The 23,027-nt window shown below is 33.8% G+C and overlaps 1 protein-coding gene across 2 annotated transcripts; it reads right to left on the bottom strand.

Moving 5' to 3' along the window:
- Positions 1–1,285: 1,285 nt before the first annotated feature.
- On the bottom strand, positions 1,286–23,027 carry LOC128230569 (von Willebrand factor D and EGF domain-containing protein-like). 2 transcript variants are annotated; one of them, XM_052942969.1, is made up of 22 exons: positions 22,813–23,026; positions 22,179–22,400; positions 21,507–21,677; positions 21,186–21,206; positions 20,757–20,934; positions 20,331–20,436; positions 20,073–20,159; positions 15,998–16,126; positions 15,079–15,150; positions 12,756–12,914; positions 10,682–10,764; positions 9,773–9,839; positions 7,600–7,782; positions 7,278–7,486; positions 5,882–6,182; positions 5,574–5,726; positions 5,217–5,406; positions 4,746–4,936; positions 4,355–4,447; positions 4,009–4,167; positions 3,594–3,702; positions 1,286–2,749 (listed from the first exon to the last, which is right to left on the bottom strand). In XM_052942969.1, the coding sequence occupies exons 1-22, from the start codon at positions 22,862–22,864 to the stop codon at positions 2,235–2,237; spliced, it is 3,450 nt and encodes a 1,149-aa protein (XP_052798929.1). In that variant the 5' UTR covers positions 22,865–23,026; the 3' UTR covers positions 1,286–2,234. The 2 variants fall into 2 exon arrangements, with proteins under 2 accessions (XP_052798929.1, XP_052798930.1); XM_052942970.1 differs by lacking the exon at positions 5,574–5,726 and having other exon boundaries at positions 22,813–23,027.

The following is a 23,027-nucleotide window of genomic DNA, read 5'->3' as shown; positions in this document are numbered from 1 at the left end:
AAACATGCCTGAGTTGTATTTAATTTACTACCAGGGCATGCCCGCCAAGCCAAATGCATCCAACAAAATGTTTTGGACATTAAAGTATGTTTAAGATCTCTTTCTACAATGTCAGGATGATCGCGCAAAATTCGTCTGGATCGAATCACCCACTTACTATACTGCCTGTACTTATTAATGTAAAGTGTCCTCAACCTATTTCACCCGTGGACAAAATAAACAGATTTGTATCACTGGGTTGAAATTACTGAGACAAACTGAGAAATCTTCACCCATTTTCTGTTCCATTTCACAAGTCTTAGCAGGCTGAAAACCTGTCAACGCTTTAAGCGCTTTGATTTTTTATTGTAAATATGTATTATATGCAAGCTTAGCGTCCTACAGCCTAAAAATAAATCAAAACCGTGTTCCATACTTAGATCAATCTATCCTTCCTAACAATTGGAGCAAAAATGTCCATTGTGCTCTCAGGTGGTTCTTTTTCTTGTATTTGTACGAAGTGCCATAAATACGACACGTGCAAACTGGCACGGAATCAATAAATAACATAATGGCTTAAATTTTGGAAATTAAATGTTATTATTGACAATAAATGTGTTGTGACCATGCTCAAAGTCATTGTTTAGAATTCCATCAACAAAATAATCATTATTTATGTAATAGAAAAATACGTACCCAATATTTGGAGCTATAAGTGAGAGAAGTGACGAAACAAATCAATACAAAACCCGTAGATATCTTATTGTTTGAACACTGAATTTGGCGAAAATAAAACTCGTATGCAAACAACATACAGATATCTTCTAATCCAATCATAAGGATTCGTTCATATAATCCATCATTTTGCAAATGAATGTTTATACCATGCTCGTGCAAAATAGAAATGAAATAACTTCCACATCTCTTTCCGACTTGTTAACATTGCGTTCCACGATGGTACCCAGGCATCCGATATTTTTTTCAGATATCTGTGTTAATTGCACTGATGATGAACCGGAAACCACGAACTGACAAAGCAATGACAACCATTGCAGAAATGTAGTACCAGGAATAATCGTAAACAAAATTTGTATCCGATCGTTTCGATTCCGTTTAAAGTCAAGAGAATAGTGCGAAAATATCCACTAGTAATCACATGACTTTCTTTTAATTGATGACGTCATACCCAGTCCGATGACGTTATAGTTTGTCAATGTGTTAATGACATTATATCAGGATTAAATACAGAAAGTGACGGATATTTTAAGAATCTCATACAATCCGGAGGAACATGTACTTCGTATGATTGAAATGGAAAATAAAATACTTTATTCAAAAAAACACACTCTAATCATGTCTACAAAATGAGAAATAAACGTATGACTTGCAGGAATAATAACATTTCAACAATTAATTTCCAATTAAACTGTTCACAAATATGCCAAGTGATATTGATATTCAACACAGGTTTAATACAGGAAATGTTTTATATAATATAGTTATATAAAACTGGAAACAATGTATAGCTTGTGATAAAAGATAAATGTTCATTTGTTTAACTTATATAGTAATAAAGGTTATTTAATTATGTATTAAGTAAAGTATAAATTCATTAAGAAAAAAAAATATTTTGAGAACAGTACCAGCTGTGTTACCAACTTCAATAAGTTTAGTTAAAAATGTTTCATTTGACTAAATCTTCCAGCTTGTTTGGCAGTTTACGCTTAATTTTCATAAAATTAACGTTTAACAACGTAATATTTCAAACATACTAAATACACCAAGTCTTTGAAATAATCAAAATTATAATCAAATTTACTTTAGCAAAAGAAAAATTGAAATTGGAATATCATAAAGCATTATGAGGGAAATGGCGGGAAATCCCTTCCATAATTGTAATCTTAACAAACACTCAAAAAATATTTTTTGTTCCACTGCTGAGTTTTTTATTTAACAGAATTGCACTTTAACATTTCTTATATTCGATAGAATAATTTGGCGTTCAAAATGTACTTTTTGCAAAGAGTTAGTTTTAATCCCATAAATCCTTATTCTCATTTCTATATATGACATTAAAAACATGTTTAAAGGTTCGACAGCTCTTGTAACAGGTGAAATGTTTCTTTCATTTGATAAACTCTAAACATGCTAAAAAGGTCTACGAAAATGTTTTTACTTCCTTTTTTATTATTGTTTTCTTTTGTTTATTTGTGTGTGTTTTTTCTGCGGTTGTTGTCGTAGGCTTACAGTTGTTCTTATTGTACAGTTGTTGTCGTATGACTTAGTTGTCTCTGAACCATCAGTCGTTGTACGAGCTGCTGAAGTAGTCGCAGCCCACGCAGTAGTGAATCTTCAGTTGACGTCGAAGAAGGCTCTGCAGTTGTTGTTGTTGGCTCTGCAGTAGTTGTTGTGGGTTTTGCAGTTCTTGTCGTGGGCTCTGCAGTAATCATGGTAGGGTCCACAGTAGTTATCGTTGGCTTTTCAGTAGTTGTCGTTGGCTCTTCAGTAGTTGTTGTGGGTAGTGAAGTAGTGGTTGTAGGTTCTGCAGAAGTCGTCGTAGGCTCCTTAGTAGTTGTTGTGGGTTTTGCAGTAGTTGTCGTATGTTCAGCAGTAGTTGTCGTTGGCTCTGCAGTACTTGTCGTAGGCTCAACAGTACTTGTCATAGGCCCTGCATTAGTTTTCGTAGGCACTGCAGTTGTTGTCGTTGTTTTTTTAGTAGTTGTAGGGTTTGTCGTAGTTGTGGTACTAACAGTCGTTGTTGTGCATGGTGCTTAAAATACACAATAATGATTAATAAAATAATTATACATTTTTCCTCAGTTCTTATGGTCGAGTTTTAAAGGGGAACGGCCTGAAGAGTGAAAGCACGTTAAAAGCTGACTTATGAACTGAAAAAGGATTTTCATGGGTAAATAATTTTTTAGTCGCAAAAGAAAGACGAATTGTTCTTAAGCCGTTCCTTTTGCTATGCAGGATTAAAATGCGTTGAAAAGGGAAGGGTCAATTTTGCGACTCACTTTTGGTGTACACGACATGTCACCATTTTGTGGCGTTTCGCTTTTGTAGGTTAATATGTGTCGCATTTTTGCACTGCATGTGTCACATTTTGGTTTTAAACAATATTAAATTTAATAAAACACAATGCGTGAACTTCTCAAAACAAAAAGTCATGACAGCAATAGAAGGAAGCTTATAAAAAATACTATGTCTCGCTTTGGTCAGGTCTTTGTATGGCAACAAGGCGAAAGACCGCAAATGCTACTTAATGTATTTTTGCAAGTGGGGCAACTAAAATACCGTTAATACAAATTAATTAATTTATTTTCCCAAATTTTGGTGCCATTTTACTTACCCTTTGTCGCCTTATCGAATTTTCGAAACGAGAATTCAAAAGAGGCACTATGTGTCGATTTCGGCTGTCCACTTTTTTACCCTGTATATCCTCCACTTACAGTGACAGACCTCAGTAAACATACCAATGACTGTTGTCAACAACGCCACTGATTATCTCACTTGCATGTCATTGATTCCCCTTTTTGTTATAGATCTAAATTTTTAAATTCAATTTTGACCGAGACGCTCAAAATCATCTCTCATTTATCCTCTTTATTTACCTTCAGACCAGTCTGTAGCACTGACGGAGGAGTTGCATCTCAGACAAGTATTAAACGGTGAAACTTCACCATCAGAATAACACCTATTCTCGATAAAACATCCGCTTGTCTGAAATTGTGACAAATATCTGTGATTAGGATGATACTTAAATTTAAACGCCACAAATTATTTGATTACCGACAAATGGAATCTGAAGTGCTGTCCCATACATGTACATCACAAGAATAATATATGATAAAGTATACAAAGTTGTAAATCATATTGGGTATAAAGCAAGAAAGATAGTTAAATCGGAAACTCTTTTAATTACATTACCGTGGTTATACATGAAACAATATTTGTTTATTGGTAAATACACCAGTAAGCTTTTAATGGTTCTAAGAGATTTCCAGCGCGTTATGACGATAAACTTACGGTATTTAAAAAGACAGTCCCGTTCGTATTTTTATCGTAAGCAACATTTTGGCATGTAGAATCAAATACAAAGACCGATTTGATATTGCCATAATTAGAGCCACCGTTACTTGCTGAAACCTCGTACTTCACTGCAAATGCATCAGCGTCGTACTTGTTCTGGATAAAAGAAACAAATCATATTTTATCTATTTTCTCAGAATATGTTGGACATAATATATAATGCTTCATTATTCTTATAAAAATATGCTTTACTGGAATAAAGGTTTTACGCACTGAACATTATTTCTGTATGTACACCATGCTGCAGAAAAAGACAACGTTAAGATAACACGTGAACACTTACGTGGTTGGAGCAACAAACCCCAGTGAATATATCTTCGTATGAACCATTTGAACGATATTCAGAAACCAATTCTTCTTCCCCGTTTATGGATATCTGAAATGAACAAATCGGGTGCAATCTTCTGCTTGTTTTTGCTCATAGGCACATATTCCGTAGACCATACATAGAAAGCTACATTTCACTAAGTCCTTTAACAAGCTGTATTCCTGGAATTCACATTCTAAAGATACGACCGTTGTTAAATAATTTAACAGTAATGACATGATAATGTTAAAAATATTCCATATCCTTCGTAACGTTGATGAGGTGAAAGATGATAACAAAGCAGATCTTTTTTCATTCGATGAAAAGAAACATCGCACAGAACAGCTGAATGACACATTTTTCTTACCTTGAATGTCTTAACATTGCACTGAATGGAACGCAAAATGGCACCGCTCCTTATTGCAAAACATCGACAGTTGTCGGACCTTTCAGCAGTGTCGCATTCACCCCCAGTTTCTATGTCGTCTATTATCAACGGATCTCTTTCATCGATCGAACACTCAGCTCCATGGTAAAATGCATCGCAAACGCACACGCCTGCAAAAAAGCCTTCATTAGAAAAGATAACATTTTAACTTCTTTGTCTGCATAAGTCAAAGAAGTAATAGGTATGACGGAATGGTTACCTCTTTAAGTAAATGATTTGAAACCTTATTCTTGTACGAGTAATTCATTTTCAAATTAATTATTGATCGTGCATTTATGAGATAAATGAAGGTTGCTGGTGTTCTTAACTGAATGCACAATTATATCGATATACTATTATGTCATATTTCCCGATTCAAGATTAAGCGATGAAAAGATTAATAATATATACCTTCCCCACTATTATTTACGAGTGTGCAATTTCCGTTTCCTGTGCAGTTAGATGGACAAGTATTTGCCAGAAAAACGTCTATCCTCTCAGTGTTGTTAGCAGCGTATTCCGGTTGTAAGTCTATCATATTCTTTACCAAGTCGTTATACGACTCCACATGTGCGTTTGCCCAAACTAACGTTCCACCAACCTAAGCATAACATTTACAACATAAAAATTGTTAAAAAATGTCCTTTTATTTATATAAAGTAACTGAACAACAAGATGTCAACGGGAAACCAGTTAACTAAAACGTAAACAGACATTATCTCACAATAAAGGCACGATGGTACAATTAAAGCATTTCGTATTCAGTACCCTAACATCATACGCGCAGTTTTTTATAACTTCTTGAGGGTTTTCAAGCGCCGACAAATCTGAATAACTCTGCACCGCTAAACTTCCGTTTATTAAAGCCGTGCATGCTTTATTTGCATCTTCAGTGGTAATATCCTGGGCCCCTGCTTGGCGCTTTAAATATACACATATAACATATTAGTTTATCATGATTTTATAAGTACTGCGTACGAAATACTAAAACAAAGGAACTGACTGAAATAAGATAGTGCCTAGTCATTTAATATTTACATTAGCATATTTAGGAATGGCATGTTAATGATGCATACCTTGTACAAATAGTGCATTGGGGGGTCGACAGAGTTCATCAAATCAAAAAGTCGCCGCAACTCTTTCATGTGAGAATCTGTTCCTCGCTTCTTCCTGTTTCCTTTGGAAACATGACATTTTAATGGCGTTATGCTGTTTGGGAATGAACACTTGTAATACTGAGTAGACGAACAGTTCGCGGCTCCGCTTTGACAAAAGCAGTACAAATGATTTCTTTCTTTCCATGACTGCAAACTTCGATCTGAGTTAATGAAAAGATTCTTTTCCTTCAAACCAGTATTTTGGGTGTCACTGTCCATTCTGGAATGCCAAATGATACAGTATTACATATATGCAACAAATGACAGATTGTCCGGTTAGCGCAGTGATTAGCGCACTCGCTTTTCACCTAGGCGACCCGGGTTCGACTCCTTGCTTGGGCGCATGTGAGTTGGTTTGTGGACACCAAGCCGGACAAGTGAGTTTTCTCCGGGTTCTCCGATTTCCCCCACAACACAAGACCACACTCGCGTAAAATCGTGCCAACGAGAGTGATTAATATAACGTTGAAATAACTTGTTTCATAATCGTTGTAAAATAAACATGTTTAAAGTAAATGACAGATACAATTAGACTATAACCAGTTGTAGATATATTTGAGAAAAATATTTAACTTATGATGCAGTCAGTAAACACCTGTTTCACAGACCGTTCTTAGGCGGTAACTCCACCATTTATTAACAAATGTAGTTGTGTGGTTGTCCTGTGATGGTTTCAGCGTTGCACGTCTCTCGTTTAGCGTATGTTTGGCTTTTCTTGTGCCTTTGAACAGGGTTATCGTTAACGTTTTGACTACTGAGCTTGTCCCTGTAGTTTGCATTGTTGTTTAATTATTATTATTTGAATATGTCTTCTCTATGCATGTTCACTTTTCGCAATGTGATCGTCCATCAGTGAAACAAATCATGATTGCAATGTCAGGTTTGCATCGAGCAGACGGTCAACTTCTACCTCCCAAAAATGGCTTCAACACTATTTCGATTGTAACCGCGCCATACTTGCGAGCGTTGTTTAAAGATACGATTAATTTTAATCGATTAATTTATACCAGAGGAAACTGTGCCTTTGGGGAAGCCGTCCACCGCTTAAATAGTTCCGCGTGATACTTGAGGTATACATCAAATCGCTGATGATGGCAGTATGTTGTTATGAGTTATGAAGTCAATCGACAGGTATGTGTGTTGAACTTGTTTTAAAGTTTATTGATGGAAAAGGGTGAGAATTAAGTCACGATCTTTTAATGATTAAAAACTTTAAATGCTAAGATAATAACAAAATAACATGGCGATTTCCTCCACTCACGCATGGTTCCACAAAAATCTACTAACCAAATATAGTATTTATCAACTACTTTACCTCCATGACTCAGCGAAGTCATTCTCATTCAGCAGTTGCTGACCATTACTGCCCAAAAACTCATTATTGACATCATTGTCGAATGTTCCACATAGGCCTTCAATGCTGTTAAAATCTTTAGGAGCCATGTATATGTCTATATTCATCGTTCCTTCATAGCTACCACCATAAAGACGAATTTCAATACGTGTTCCAATTGGTGTCAGAACCTAAAAGCATCACATAAAACAGTCAAGATTACTGTAAGAAAGTTGTGCGTTGTTTTAAACTTCAGGATAGTTCATAACAATAGCGACATGATGAATGCTAAATATAATCTTACCCTATATTTTTTGGAGTTTATTTCTAGAACTTCCAATATCCCCCCTTCGCCACAATGGACAAAATCAATGTAATGGATTGATCCGCATCTATTTATCATGAACACGTCCTTCCCTGCACGAACAGCAACACCACAGGCGCACATTGCATGATCGTTGTTGCATGGTTTAGTTTTCTGCTGTACCTATTATATACAAACAACTTATTGTTAAGTACTTTGGGTCATAGTAGCAGCTGATCGCTTATCATGTTCCATGGTGCTAAAATTTAACGGCATTGCAACGGCAAGTTTTATATTTGGTTTAAGACGTGCGACATGGGGCTTGATTTTAGGTTTATAGACTTACGTTCACTTATAAATTACAAACGGATCGATACATCGAGCTAAAATATAGAACCGAATCTAACTTGCAAAGAAACCTTGAAAGTACTCACTTTAATGATGATTATTCGGTTTATTATTGTTACGATTTGTAATCGCCGAAGCAATACAGGTTATTTTTGTTGTTGTTGGGAATTGGGGCCCGGGCGGGTCATTATTTGAAAAAAATATTGAAAGACTTTAACAATTTACCAAAGCGATATTCTTTCGAAGTCTCTTCAAGAGTTCATTTTTATTGTGAAGAGGAATTATTTTATTGTATTTTGATGTTGTTGTTTTTCGTTGTTTTTATGTGAACTATTATAACACTGCCTTGGATGCGTTGTTAAATAAATGCGTATTGTCATGTTGTAAAAAATATAAATGATGTTAATTGCTGAGAGGATGGACTCCACTAAACAACGGCAATGTGACGTCTCAAGTTCCATGGGTTTACATGTATTTAAATGGCTTATTAGTAGGGCTGCAAACGAATATTCGAATATTCGATCAAACGTTTGGTATTCGAATGTCAAAATCGGTATTCGAATATTCGATGTTTTTGTTGAATTAATAAATTAATAAACTTTTTGCCTACAACTGTCATCTTCGTCTGTTCTGTTTTTACAACGATGTACCCGTAATGCCACAGGTGTGAACTTGATGACACTATACACGCGTCATATCGGATATATCGTCGGGAACTATAAACAGTCCCCGTAATTTTGCATTTACTGGCTGTTAGACAAGTGACATCAAACACATTCCAATTATTTTGGGAACATTTAAGATCGGCCTTTATACCAATGTGTTGTCTTCACTTCTAATCAAGCTTGGCGATATTGCGCAAATCGCCTTGATGATTCGAAGGACATGTGCTAGTTATTTGCTTTAAACTGTTTTCAATGTTTCGATACAACGCTCTTGCGTTGCAAATTAATTGTATGGTTTAACGTTTAAGGATATATGCCTGTATTGTTGTACAATACAGCAGTCAAAATCGACGTTTGGCCATGGTTGGTGTCGTTTTCTATAAATATATTTCGTAAACATCAATCTCAGAACGAGGCTGCAAGTATAACGTTGGCGCATAAATTCCCCAGTCTTATTTTGCATTGTTTACAAAAGTTATTAGTAACGAGTTGTATATACAATAGGTCTGCGTAACATAAAATCAAGTGCATGTTTGAGACACAGTAAAGTTTAGCGTTTCAAGTGTACAAAACGCATCTATATCAGTGTTTGTTATAAAGATGTAATGTACATTGTGGAATAAAATATGTCCATATTTGATTGAGACTGTTTATTGAGAGGACTACTGTCAAGTGCCAACGCCACCTACCATTTAATCTAAAATGAAATGTTAATAAACTATAAAAAGCAAAGTATCGATCAACTGTCAGTAAAAGTGCGTTTCTAATAATCGCCGATTTTCACAATAACATTCAGTGTCTGAATCTAAAACACAAATCAAAGACGTTATAAATATATATCAAGATAGTAGAAAAGTACAGGGCCTTGGAAAGAGGCGTAGCCTGTTCATTGCTTAACATTTAAAAATAAAATTTTACGGCGTTACGAGTGAGTGCTTCAAGCACATTTATTCCAAACAATAGCAGATTGACACAACATTGAAACAAACGCAACTATAACATCAGCACATAAAATGCTGCCTTAATTTTATATATGTATTTTTTATCTACAAAATGCTGGAATAAATCTATCTATTTTTTTCAGATGTGAGGTAGCCGAATTTCGGCGGCTGCTAAAGAAGATTCAAAAGCCCTGATACAGCTATTTCTACATGTCTTACCTCAATGTCATACGCCTTATTGGTGTACATCATATAAACTCCGGCATCGCTTTGTTGTTCGTAATGTCTGTTAAAAGAAAACTAATCGTGGTCAAATGCTATTTTCATCCAAGATGTTTATTTGAATACCAAACTAATCCATCTAGTACACGTTGCAAAGTGCATAACATAAGCAAAATGACAGTGCGGCAGTGGTAAAAACTAATGTGAACTGGCTTTAAAATTTGAGAAACATTCTCTTACTTCTTGGCTCACTATTATACTAAAATAAGATTCTGTACAAAATTGTTTTTAATAAAGCTTATGTTCTAAGTTTTCCTGTATCAGGCAAAAGTTTCTTTAAATGTATTTTGTACATGGAGAACCGTTTTTGGTTTCAAAATCATTGTACAAATTTTGATCTTGAATTGTTTATTGGTATTTTAAGATATCTAAGGTTTAGCTGTAAACTAGATATTCACCATTTTTTTCTTATTTTTATAAAATAAACCACAGCAGCAGTACCTAATAAACCAATTAGCTGATAACAATCTATGGTAAGACTTAACAGTACTTATTACATTACCATACATTTGGAATTGTCCTATTTCGCCGACAGCTGCAGTTTTCGTTGAGTAGTAAGCTAGTAACAAAATATTTTTAAATGATGTTCATAATTTTCTTATTGGCCCCTAAACACTTAAAGACAAAATTTATATACCTAGTTTGCATACTTCTTGAGTTATCGTAGGATCTCTTTTTGGGAATTTTAGCTGCCATAGCAACGTGCATTATATTCTAATTTCAAAACCTAGCTTGTATTCTTCTTATTACAGCGTCTAGTGTTCCGGAGGGAGAGACTGACGGACAGACAGACGGATATAGAGTAAAAGTGAACACGTAATTTATTGAAAAGTGAAATAATTTAACCTTCCATCTGTAGTCCTCATATGTGGATCAATATGAGAGTAACACCACTTGCTTTTGTACTCTTCCGTGTCCTCCACAATGACCTTTAATGAAAAAAACAACAAAATACCGAGCTTACTATCATATATCCTAGACGAGTTGAATAGGAGTGTGTACTATAAGAGAAAACGTGTCATATTTTTTCAAACAAATGATCGGTCGATAAAAAAAATAACGAACAACACCACAAAACAATGCCATTTGCCTTGTTGCATGCATTGCAGATATAAAGTAACCGAAGAACAGTGTGTGGTATTTTCATATAATTTAATTAAATTCGGTTTGGCAAAAGTATAAATGCTAAGATGAAATTAAGTAAGATTAACAACATATATAAAGCACAGTATTTTTGTTTTCAGTATTTGCTTTATTTTCAATCGTGACGTCTTTTTTGCATTGATGATTTCATGATTGTATAGTATGTCCAGGGCGTCATCAGTGAATAAATTGAAAAGAAATCTCGAACAATAATGATAACAAGAGAATCAAGAGGAAACTCTCCTTTTAATGCTAACAATATTTAAATTAGTACTCGATTATAATTAAGAATGTTTTTTAACAAATAGGCATTCTGATATATTTTAAGAAAAATGTTATCTTAAAAATGCATTATCAGATATTTGTCATTTGTATTATATAGAAAATGCAAGTATATTAATAGTGGATTAAGGTGATGGGCCATGAAATAAAAAAATACTGCTTACAGATAAAAAACAAACAGTTTATCTGTTGTTACTGTTGAATTTATATGCATTTATTTTCTGTATAATAAACCAATCAATTTTGTTTTGGCACTGAGTACTGCTTATAATTGCCATCCGTTGCAAGCATACCCAATGTCAATACAGTTTCTAAATTAAGCAACCCTAACAAATTATAGAAAAATAAATATAAAATGAAAGTTACCATGGGGCCTTTGGATTAAAGATTACTAGAATGGATTGTAAAATTATGATTCTCCTAAAGGGTACAAACACTTATTGACATCAATCAATTTCAAATACAAAATCATTCATGCCTTGAATAATGGTCAAACCTATTTGTTATCGCAACGGATGAAATAAGGAAACAATATGTCACAGAGTTATGGTTCTTCGAAATTGAAGATTCAACACCGCGATCACTTAATGCTTCAAGATTCATTCATTTCAAAAGCAAATTATTTAGTGATTAACTAAAACACAAAAATGCCAAGGGAGGCCATTTGGGAACAATGGGCAACAGTTATTGCTCTTAAAACGTGCTCGAGTTCAACGTGTGCTTGCTTATTATTAATTGTTGAAATTTCACTAACTTCTCTTTAAATACACAAAATGCATACACATTGTTTTTCTTATGTCAAAGAAGCCAATTTGATGATGTTGGTGAAAGAGGTATATGTAATATATTGATTCTTTAAATCTTATTCAATTCCTTCAAAATCGTGCTGTGATGTTAAGTAAATTCATTTGTTGAATTTAAATAACAAACTCGGGCCATAAATCTGACAATATTTTTATAGTTTTATGATTTGTTACTATTGGTAACTTTAATGGGTTATGGTTATTCAGGATAAAAACAAAACTGACGGACGGACAGCCAGGATGATCACTATATGACAAAACCTAGTACAAGTGTCAAATCATAAGATCATATAAAACTGTTTTATTAATATATTCCCAGAAGCAGCTCTTCGGTAAATATGTCAAATACATGTTAAAACTACAAGTTCATGCTACATTATGGGTAATCCATTTTTTTAATTTAGAACTATGATAAAAACAAAACTGACGGACGGACAACCAGGATTATCACTATATGACAAAACCTAGTATAAGTGTCAAATCATAAGATCATAAAAAACTATTTTATTAATATATTCCCAGAAGCAGCTGTTCGGTAATATGTCAAATATATGTTAAAACTACAAGTTCATGCTGCATTATTGGTAATCCATTTTTTAAATTTAGAAATAAAATTTCTTTTATGAAATGCATGTGAGATGTATGTAATGATGTAAAAAATTTATAACGTGAAAAACTTTGACAAATCTTACCCGGACACTCGGAAGAACATAATTATGCCACAACGCGCTTGTGTGCGACCCAAATCTGAGATCGATGTCAAACACGCTTTTGTCGTTGTAATCAATGTCCACAGTTACAATTGGGAACCGTATCTCTGCTGGTTCAAAGGTTCCATCTGCATTCAGCGACTGTTGAAACAAAGTGAAAAAAAATGCAAAACATCTCGATTAATTGTACAAATAAAGAATCTGTCATCATATGATATACACAATTTTATTTTGTCAGCGTCTGATTCTTAGACGAGCAGAATAAGATGTGGTCTTCAAATGCTGTATTACATGACGATGAGTGTCAGATTCTTTCAAAAGAAGAATTGTTTTAAAGTTAGAAGCAATACTTTTAAGTATTCGTTACAGATTAAAGGCAGTGAAAGTAATTGCATCGGTATGTATAGTTTAACCATATTTTAACATAGTAATTAGTTCTGCATAAATGTCGTCTAAACAGTAAAGAAGTTGTCAGGGTTTTCTTATAATTAAAATATATGAATTTAAAACGTAGACAAAATTAAATATGTTGTCCAGGTGTTTTTACGTTTGGCATTCAAACAAGACAGTTACGTGACTTATTACGCAGTGTCTTGGGGATCTTAAAAAAGATTATTGGAGCTACATGCCAGTTGGAAGTGCCCGATCCAAGTACTTTCGTTTGAGAAAATTGCCCCAACATCAAACTGTACGCGGTTAGATATGCATATTGCTAATGTATACAATATAGACGTCTTGCGGATGTATACGAGACAAATAACTTGTCGTTGCTATTGTCATTTTGTGTTATTGCATTTTTACAGCACAGAGACATAGGTAACAGCCCTTAGAAAAGTTACATGTCATTGTCAAAAATATGAAATACTATATATATGGATTTTGATATATTGTTGAAATTTTCGATAACTGTAAGAAAAATATTACATTTAACAGTTATTTTAAGTCATCATTTTTTATTAAGATCCACAATTAAAGTTATCAGAAGAGATACTTTTCCAAACAATTCGAATACAAGATACAAGACTGGTGAGTTACGCTATGGAGTTGTCTTATACTCATTTGGAGCATTATTAGCGAATGGGAGTGAAGAAGCTTGGACTAACTTCAGTAAGATTTCATGGATAATTGGCTTGTTGGTAGATAAATGTAAAGACGTAGTTCGGGTGTGTTTTGTAGGTCATGGTCGCTGTTGCAAAACTTAAGAATGGTTTTCGTATGTATTTTAGTGATGGAAGTTATTGTATAAGAAGCGTATTTGAAGACAGAGCATGAAAAACCTTTTGAGTTTATTGGGTTAATTTTAAAAGCGTTGTAATTAAGACAGAAAAAGGTTTACGCGCAATAAATTGAAAAGCTTCTAGTGTTAAAACTTGGTATAATGCAAGCTGTTTTGAAGACGTAAACTTGGGTTGCATTTGAGGCAAACGAGATAAAGGTCGATGTCACCGTTACTAAAAGCATAGTGTTACTATAAGCAATAGTATGAAAACTGAAGTTGATATACTATACAGTTATAGTTGGGGTAAAAACCCGCCTGTTGATTTTCGCAATACATGTTTAATAATATAATTAATTATAAATTGAAGTTTAACTTCAAAACGCTCGCAAAACATATTGTTATATAATTACATTAAAACAAAACGTATACTATCCTATGTTTTCCAACCTGTTTACCCTCGATGTATGTAAAGATTATGTTTTTCATTAAACGTAAACAAATTGGTTGAAATATGTTAAACCTGATCGCACTTCATATGGAAAAAAAGTTTTTAAAAAATAGCCTGGTTAAAAAAAGTATATTTTAAATGAGAGTTTTCCATAGAAAACCCAACTCAATAATAGAAAATGGGAATTTCTTCAAATTGTTCAGAACAGACAAGACCATGTGGTAGTTTTGGTATTTTCAATATATTGTGCTAAGGACTTTTTTCTAATAAAAGAAGGCAATTTGGTAATGATCACATAGATATAGTTCCTAGACTATCAATACTAATGCACATAAAGGTTCACTTATTAGTTTATATGAATTTCTTGTTTCATACTTCATTGCCTTCAACGCCTATTTTCAGGTTTTTAAAATGAAACATATATAAAGTGTCAGTTACGATAACAAAAAAAATATCAAAGATCCTTTAGTTTGTGATTATAAATATTGAATAAATGGAACATGTTAGAAACAAATGTTTATACAGTATGGGAAATACATAAAGTGATGATTGAACCTTTCACGCGGTATATTTAACGGTATTTCTGCAAATACACAGAATCGATAAAGACTAAGCAGTACATATATAAGTAAACTTACTGTTAGCACATTGTTGCAGTCCGTGGTGCTTCGTACGTCTCCGGTGCATTCAGGTATTTTCTTTTTACCCATCTATCAAACCATGTAATGATTCAAACATTGTTATGATTGTATCTTACAAGAATATTCATATCGTCATCATGTCATGATACTACAGGGACTCGGACAATTCCAATGCGGTTAATCCATCATATATTACAAGTAAAAAAAATAATTGGCAAATCGGCATCTTGCCTTTGATAAAGCTTCCAGCACTTAGGCGAACCCAGGTTCGATTCCCGCCTGGGTGCATGTGAGTTTGGTTTGTGGTCAACAAGCCGGACAAGTGGGTTTCCTCCGAGTACTCCGGTTTCCCCCACAACACAGACCACACTCTCGCGTAAAATCGTGCCAACGAGAGTGATAAACATAATGTTGCAATAACTTGTTTCACAATCGTTGTAAAATAAATAGGTTTGAATTTATTGAAAAAGCTATTTTGTTGCGTGTGTGGTCTGTCTGTGGTGTTTATTCGCTTGTGTCTCTCCTTCAGCGTCGTTTGAGACCTAGTCTTGGGTCTCTAAACAGGGTTATACTAGCATTTTTGACTACAGGGCTGGTCCCTGTAGTTTTCATTGTATTTTATTGAATGAAACACTTAAAACTACATAGACAGACCAAGTTTCCTAAAGTTTAACCCAAATCCTGTTTAACGAAACAATGATCCAGACAAAACAAACACGAGGCGAGAGACGCAAAACACTAAGACAACCCATTTAACATATCTATCAAAATATCGTCATTGTTAGAATGGGTTCGATAAAAAGATATCACATGGAAGCATGATATCAATATTTCAGTATATATTATAATAAAAACAATATTTCAAAAATAAATAATCGTAATGATAAACTAATTTGTTATATACATTGAGTCATACCTCTAATGTCAATTTACACTGATCATGAATAGGTAGTCCGTCCAAATATTGACAAGCCACTGGGATCGTTGTTTTCAAGACAATTTCTCCTATACCTCCTTTTGGTAAATGTATCGTTCTATTTTCAATCTGTTAAAAAGAAGTAAAAACACGCAATTGAACCATTTCCATTTGTGTGCATTTATGTGCATAAATATGGCGTCTTGGGCGAACACTACGTATTATAACCGTTTACACCAGAATTTGTTGGACGCCTTCCGCGTCGTTGTCATCGTTCGTGTCCTCGTTCAACTGTCGTATCCATTCCCGGGTTGTTTTTTTCTTATCCAATAATTAGCCTCACGTATTTTGTCGATAAAAAAGGTTGTTAACAATAAATAATTGCAATAAATGTTTTGTGGAGCCAAAATTAGTCGACATGCTAAGTTTATAAGTGGACTAGTGGACACACTATTGGATATGTCGTGTTTTAATCCGTCAACTCGACAAAAAGGATGTTGACAAGACTTTATGCTAACATCTTTAGTACAAGTATACATACGATGAACGCTGAACTAATTATACAGATAAAAAAATGTCAAAAGACTTGAAATGTCATCCTTTTTCTCACTTCACAATTATAATGAGTATATTTAGTGCCTATTTGTGTAGTGTTGTTAAATTATAAATAATTAATTGTTACGACGCCTGTAGAAAGGTTACAAAGTCGGCATAGTGATAATTGTGCAAATCGAGTTTAAAGTTTCGCTGGTGAAATTTTATCATATAGTTTATTCACAAATACATTCGAGGTTCTTTTTTTTTTGGTTCATTACAATCAAGTACGAAAACATTCAAAACGTATCGATTTTTAAAAGGAGCTTTACATGTTTGAGAATTCTTAGTCACTTCCCTTTGTTTGCATGTGCTATTACAAGATAAAGGTCACCTGCCAATTTAACATTTATAACGATTTTTTGACAACATATAGTACATAACAGGAATGGGGCCAGGATTTGACGTTGGAGGGGGCGTAACTTAGGGGCGAATTCTTTTGACGCGCCCCTCCTCGAACTCTATTTGGTTGAAAGTGTTTGCAGTGGGGTTTGGGGTTTTCTCCAAACGAAAAAGTAACAATTTCTAGTTCAAAATGGTGCATTTTGGGGGTATGTTATTACTTTTTTCTCCTTTATTGAATTAAAAAGTAAACTTGGACGATTTTAGACGGGGGAGGGGGGCACCTGGATCCGCTAGTGCATAATTAATCATAAAACAACTCTACTACTTTCATTTTACTAGTAAGAATGTCCTTCTTTATCTGTATGGTTAGCCATTGGTCAGCAGTATCCCTCTATTTTCTTATCGTCAGCAAAATGGTCACCTCACAAAATGACGTTTATGTCTCAGTAGTTGGTCTCAACGCATTAAACGAAAACGAAGCAGTACTGTATTACACCAAAAGCAATCAAGTCCGGAAACAATGTATATTCTATTTTGTCGCGTTTTACTCGTTGTGTTTAGCTTTAAACTCAACTCAAAACTCGTTTTATTTACTAATTCAGGTTACAATGTATACAACAACATGAATAGGATATATAAAAAACGCATGTTAAAATATTGGTAATCGGGTACAGGAATTCGAAATAACTGATTAATAGTACGAAATGCAATAATCATATATACATGTACATGTATAAAAGCTTAGCAGGGCCACTGTTGTTTTATCCCGTCTACAAAATGGGGCATAATCACACCGTGTCAACTACGTTGTTTAGACTGCGGTATAAAACACCAGGGGCTCTGTCTGGCTATATAATTTTTCGTGAAAACATATCATTGGCAAGTACAATGTTATACAGAGTGATAGTAGTATCCGATTTGCATGTTACACAAGTGAAGGTAATCATATATTTGGTAATATCAATCATACTACAGATATAGTCAATTTATACATATCATAACGACACTGAAATTCAATATGGAGACAAATACGTTTCAAGGTTAAGTATCAATTAATATTTAGTGTAATAGATATCTACTTGTATTGGCAAGACATTGACGGGGGAGGTTGGGAGTGTTCTTGTTCATTATGGATAAGATATATACAATACTAGAAATTTGGGTTAAGAATGAGTTATACATAGCGGTTAAGGTTACAGTAATAAATATTAAACGACAGATGAGTAAACAAAGCGTACCGCCAGTGTAGATGTATTTGTTCCGCGTTTTCTGCGTGAGTTTAGTGCGGATGCATGAATGGGAATATTTTAGTGAATGAACGAATAATTTGGTTGTAAATTTGGCCATCGGCGACTGATGAAGCTAAGGATTTATTTGTAGGGTAAGTTGGTTTTTTTTTCTATTTCTTTCAGTTAAGTGCTGTGTTATATCTTTTATCCTTTTTTGTTTTTTTTAATTTTAATTTCATATGTTAGAATATGATGTGAAGTATTGTTAAGTTCGGTTGCATGATTTAAATATAGTTCGAATAAACCTACATAAATTTTCAAGAGTGTGTTTAAAATAATACCTGTCTTACTGTTTTGTAAACATCGTCTGCGAGAAAATATAATTGTACATCCTTTAAACAATCAAAGATCTAAAGATCATTCCGATACTCCTTTACTTCAATTGTCTAATTTTACAATTACCGAAGGGGCTTCAAGTTAAAGTTGATAATGACCAATGGAAATTTTAATTTTGTTTTATTTCTTTGAATTTCACAGAAAGTCAGGGTTAATTCATACAGGCTTATGGCTGAAAAATATGTGAAAATATTATACCATAGTTTCTATTCATGCTGGATAAAAAGCAGTTAAACAGTCAAAACATTTTATTTTTCTGGGATTTTATATTTATGATGACAGTATTAAAATTGTGTAAGTGCAATGCAGTTAATTGTTTAATCATCTAATTCTGTGGTTATAGTGAATCTTAAAATTAAAACCACAACACTTTATCTTGGTGGTTTTGAAATAAACAACATCATGTAAAAACTTGTCATGATTGAAGATGATAGGGGAAAGATTTTTCAATAATATTATGTTTTTTAAACCTGAGTTTGTATAGTGTGAATAAGGTAAGGTTTTTGCTAGAAAGTTATGCAAGGGTCATAGCACCCTTTTGCCCTTATAGAAAGCAGCCTGTGCACCATTATGCCTTCATAGATTTAAATGCTTAAGATAATCAAATAAAAATGTTTTCAGTTCTGATCTTAACATATGACTATACGTTCAAACTTTTTTTACATTTTTAGCTGCTCAATCTTTATATTTATAACATTTTTTGTCATAATTATAAATTAAAAAATAATCATAGCCCGATATAATGTGCCCTTTCCCCCCCCCCCCCCCCCCTTAACGCCCTAACCCTTTTCTGCAGCACGCTGCCCTTTTCAAAAATTGGCTCAAACCCTAATAAGGACATATGTAAGTGAAATACTACATTTCAGTATTGTTACAATGGCAACAAAAGAATACTTGGAGTTTTGTGCTGTTCTTCTTTGTTTCTTGTTTGTGATTTTGTGTTCTATGTCGTTTGCCCAGTGCCACTAAACCGGGTTTATGTTTAAACTTTTTGCTACTGAGCTTGTTTCTGTAGCTTTTTGCATAAATTTTGATAAAAAAATATGAAATGATATACTAATATAACACTATTTATCTGCAATAGTTTTGCAATCAAAATGGTATTAGTTGTTGTATGATGGTTTTAGAAATCAATTGCCATTGCAGCATATTTTCATTTAAGAATGTTTTTGTTGTTGTCATGACACTCTTTTTCCTTTGTGTTTGTGCGTTTTTAAATTATTCGTAATAAAATGTAAAATATCATATTACTGTTTGTTTTATAACTACCTAAATTTTGCAAGCAATTTCATGTTAATTTTTATGTACCCTAATTATGCGAAAATTCCCATAACACGCCAAAAGTTAAGATATTCTTATTGTCTTTCGACTGAAATGCTTGCAAGAGAGTACGGCTTCGGGTTCAGTTAAAACAAAGCTTAAATTATGATTTTTTCACCTTTGGTGCCCTTTTAAAATGCGTCCTCGACATATTGTTTAAACCAATACTACAACTTTAAGACTTAACTTACTTTGACTCCAGCAAAAAACTCCTCACTGAGATCTTCGTCGGTTTTCTTGCTTTCCTTGAGAACAGAGGCTTGAACACCGCATTTAATCTAAAAGTAAAAATACTTGACATGAATAATCATCATCGATTCACGGTTGTCCGGTCGTTCTTTACTCTTATATGATTGAATGAGTGATGGAATTTCGGTTTGCTCAGGTAATGGCAATTAAAATTGTAATCATTTGGCTTTGAACGAAATGAAAACGAAGGGGATGCTTACCGTAAACCCAGGACGAACTGTGTTCATTATTGTTGTCTCAGTTAATGACAGTTCCATTGAATCAGTCGAGGGACCCGTGGTGGTCAAGTTAATCCCGTCAATGTACCTAAACAGGGAACGACATAAGGTTCTGATGATCATACATACAATGGGAACACGTTTAAATAAGATAATTTAGGGACAAGCTAAGTAAACCTTGTTAAGCATGTTAAAGGTAAAAGTATCAAGGAAATACAGACACCAACGAGAGACACACATCATCATCATACAACAAACATAATGCATTACCATGTTTACGTAGTTAATGTTTAAATTCGAGGGGTATTGCCATGAAACGGTCGATGAAAACAGTTTACTTCAGGGGCGTAGGTTTGAAAAGTATGTATTTCTTAATGCAGGTCAGTAAAAGAAGCATTACTATCTTACCAATTGACAGTGTAGAAGTATCTGAGTTTCATGTTAAAATAGCACACAAAATGGGTAGTTGGTATATATTGGAGTCCAAACGGACCTGCAGGCCTGCTTGTGTGAACTACTCTAGTGGTGATCGAGATTTGTCCAAGATCGACATCATCAATAGCTGGCGCTGGCTGGTTTACCGGGTCTGTAATGAAGTTCAATGTTTCAAGATGTATATTTTGGCATTAGCAGCATGACTAAGAATACAGTTCTAAACTGATATGCACGCACATCGAAGGGTATTAGTATTGTTTATTAATTATGCATTTAAATGGCTTACACATTTTATCAAACTTAAACAATTATGGTATTCATGCCTCAAATTTCTTGAAATATTTTAATACGTACATTTAATTGTTTAATATTTATATCATTTATATATATTTAAGCTCTTACCGTATACTGTCTGACCTTCGTCTAAAATTTAGAAAACACAATTATATAGGTTTATACATATCATTACATTTACTGCTTATTTTCAATTTAAATTTGTCACTTTTGCAATACTGTGAGAAGGTCGATGTAAAATGTATACTCAAACAATTGATGATTACATCATCATCATCATCATCATCATCATCATCATCATCATCATCATCATCTACAACAACAACAACATCGTTAAATCACGATATAATTAGTTATATTGAATATATGCAGGATTTTTGTATTCTAATTTAAATACCATCGGCTAGATATTCAAGAAGTTGTTCGTACCAAAACAGTATCCTGCGTAGGGAGTTGAAGCTGTAAGAAGGTACTGCAATTCCTCCCCACATTTCCGAATATAAACAGTTAACGCTGGTAAACACTCCGTGTTGAGGTTCAGTGTACAAGCTGTTACTTCGACTGACTGACTGTTTAGAGTTGCAATATCAGGATGTGCGTCTACAAAAGTGACATTGAAATGAATTATTTGCCTCGCCTCCTTTGTTTTAAATACTTCAAATCGTTGAACGATATGATAAAACTTCTAGACTAACAATAAAATAAATGCGATTTGCTTTTGACAATAATCAAAATATGATTTTTAAAGGGCTGCCATCGCACCTAATGATTACAAACATGTAACTTTAGCTCACACTAAAACGACAAATACTTGTGAGTGTCATGTCTAAATAGTTTAATAGCAATATGAAGGAAAAGTGTTTTGATAACTATGCTAAATCAACTAATTTAAACAGATATGGATGGAGATTTGTTAAGCTATTATCGCAAACAACAAATAAGTGTAAAATGATATTATAAGGAAAGCTGAGTACTAAGAACAAAGAATTAAAATACTTCCGTTTATACATTTTGGCCCTGAGAAGGGTAAGCATGTGGGCAAAAAAACATTTCTATGAAAGAGAACGCATTAAAAATTGTTAAATTAAATGAAATACAAACCCTGTAAGTAGATAGGATAGTATGTTCCACACATTCCGTAAGTTAGTTTCCAGTTGGCGGCACCGTTGATATCAAGAAGTAAATATTGTTTGCCCATGTAAACTGTTCTGTACCATTTTTCGGGAATCAGGCTGTCGCTGATTAAATTGCCAACGTGAACGATATTATCAACCTTCCGCATTGGAAAACCGTAAAGCTGATCACCATCTTCGACTCGACAGCCTAAGATTAAAATATTCAGTACAGTTTGTGAATATGATAATTGATTGAAGTTTAATTGAACGATATCTGCATATATCAGTATACATCTACACCGATTAACATGTCATAAGAATGTGATAACACGGGTTTCGAACTATCGCTTCAAGCTCGCGTAGAGTTGTAAAACGTGCATATACTGTTCTATAGTATGTTTTCCCTTTGTTTAAACACAGCGTACAGGTCAAGTTTCTGTGTTATAGAGATTTGTTGTTGGATAATTCCTGAGTCAGTGCAACAACAACAACAACAACAACAATAGCAATGAAAATAAAAGAGTAAAAGAAGAAGAAGAAGAAGATGAAGAAGAAGAAGAAGAAGAAGAAGAAGAAGAAGAAGAAGAAGAAGAAGAAGAAGAAGAAGAAGTAAAACAAACCTTTAAGTAATGTAGGGATGATGGAAGCCATTACCAAGCTTGCGAACTTCATGATACCACAGTTAGACAATATAGCTACTTATGCACAGAATACTGTATCTATATAGATACGTATATAGTTAATATGTAATTGATAAATCTGTATATATAGATATATATCTTTGACAATCATCACGTATTGTTTAAAAACAACCGAAAGCATAAGCAATGTCACT

The sequence above is a fragment of the Mya arenaria genome, chromosome 4, assembly GCF_026914265.1.
Source record: "Mya arenaria isolate MELC-2E11 chromosome 4, ASM2691426v1".
Taxonomy (NCBI): Eukaryota; Metazoa; Mollusca; class Bivalvia; order Myida; family Myidae; genus Mya; species Mya arenaria.
The sequence above is the reverse complement of the archived record's forward strand: the minus strand, read 5'-3'. Positions and strand labels throughout refer to the sequence as shown.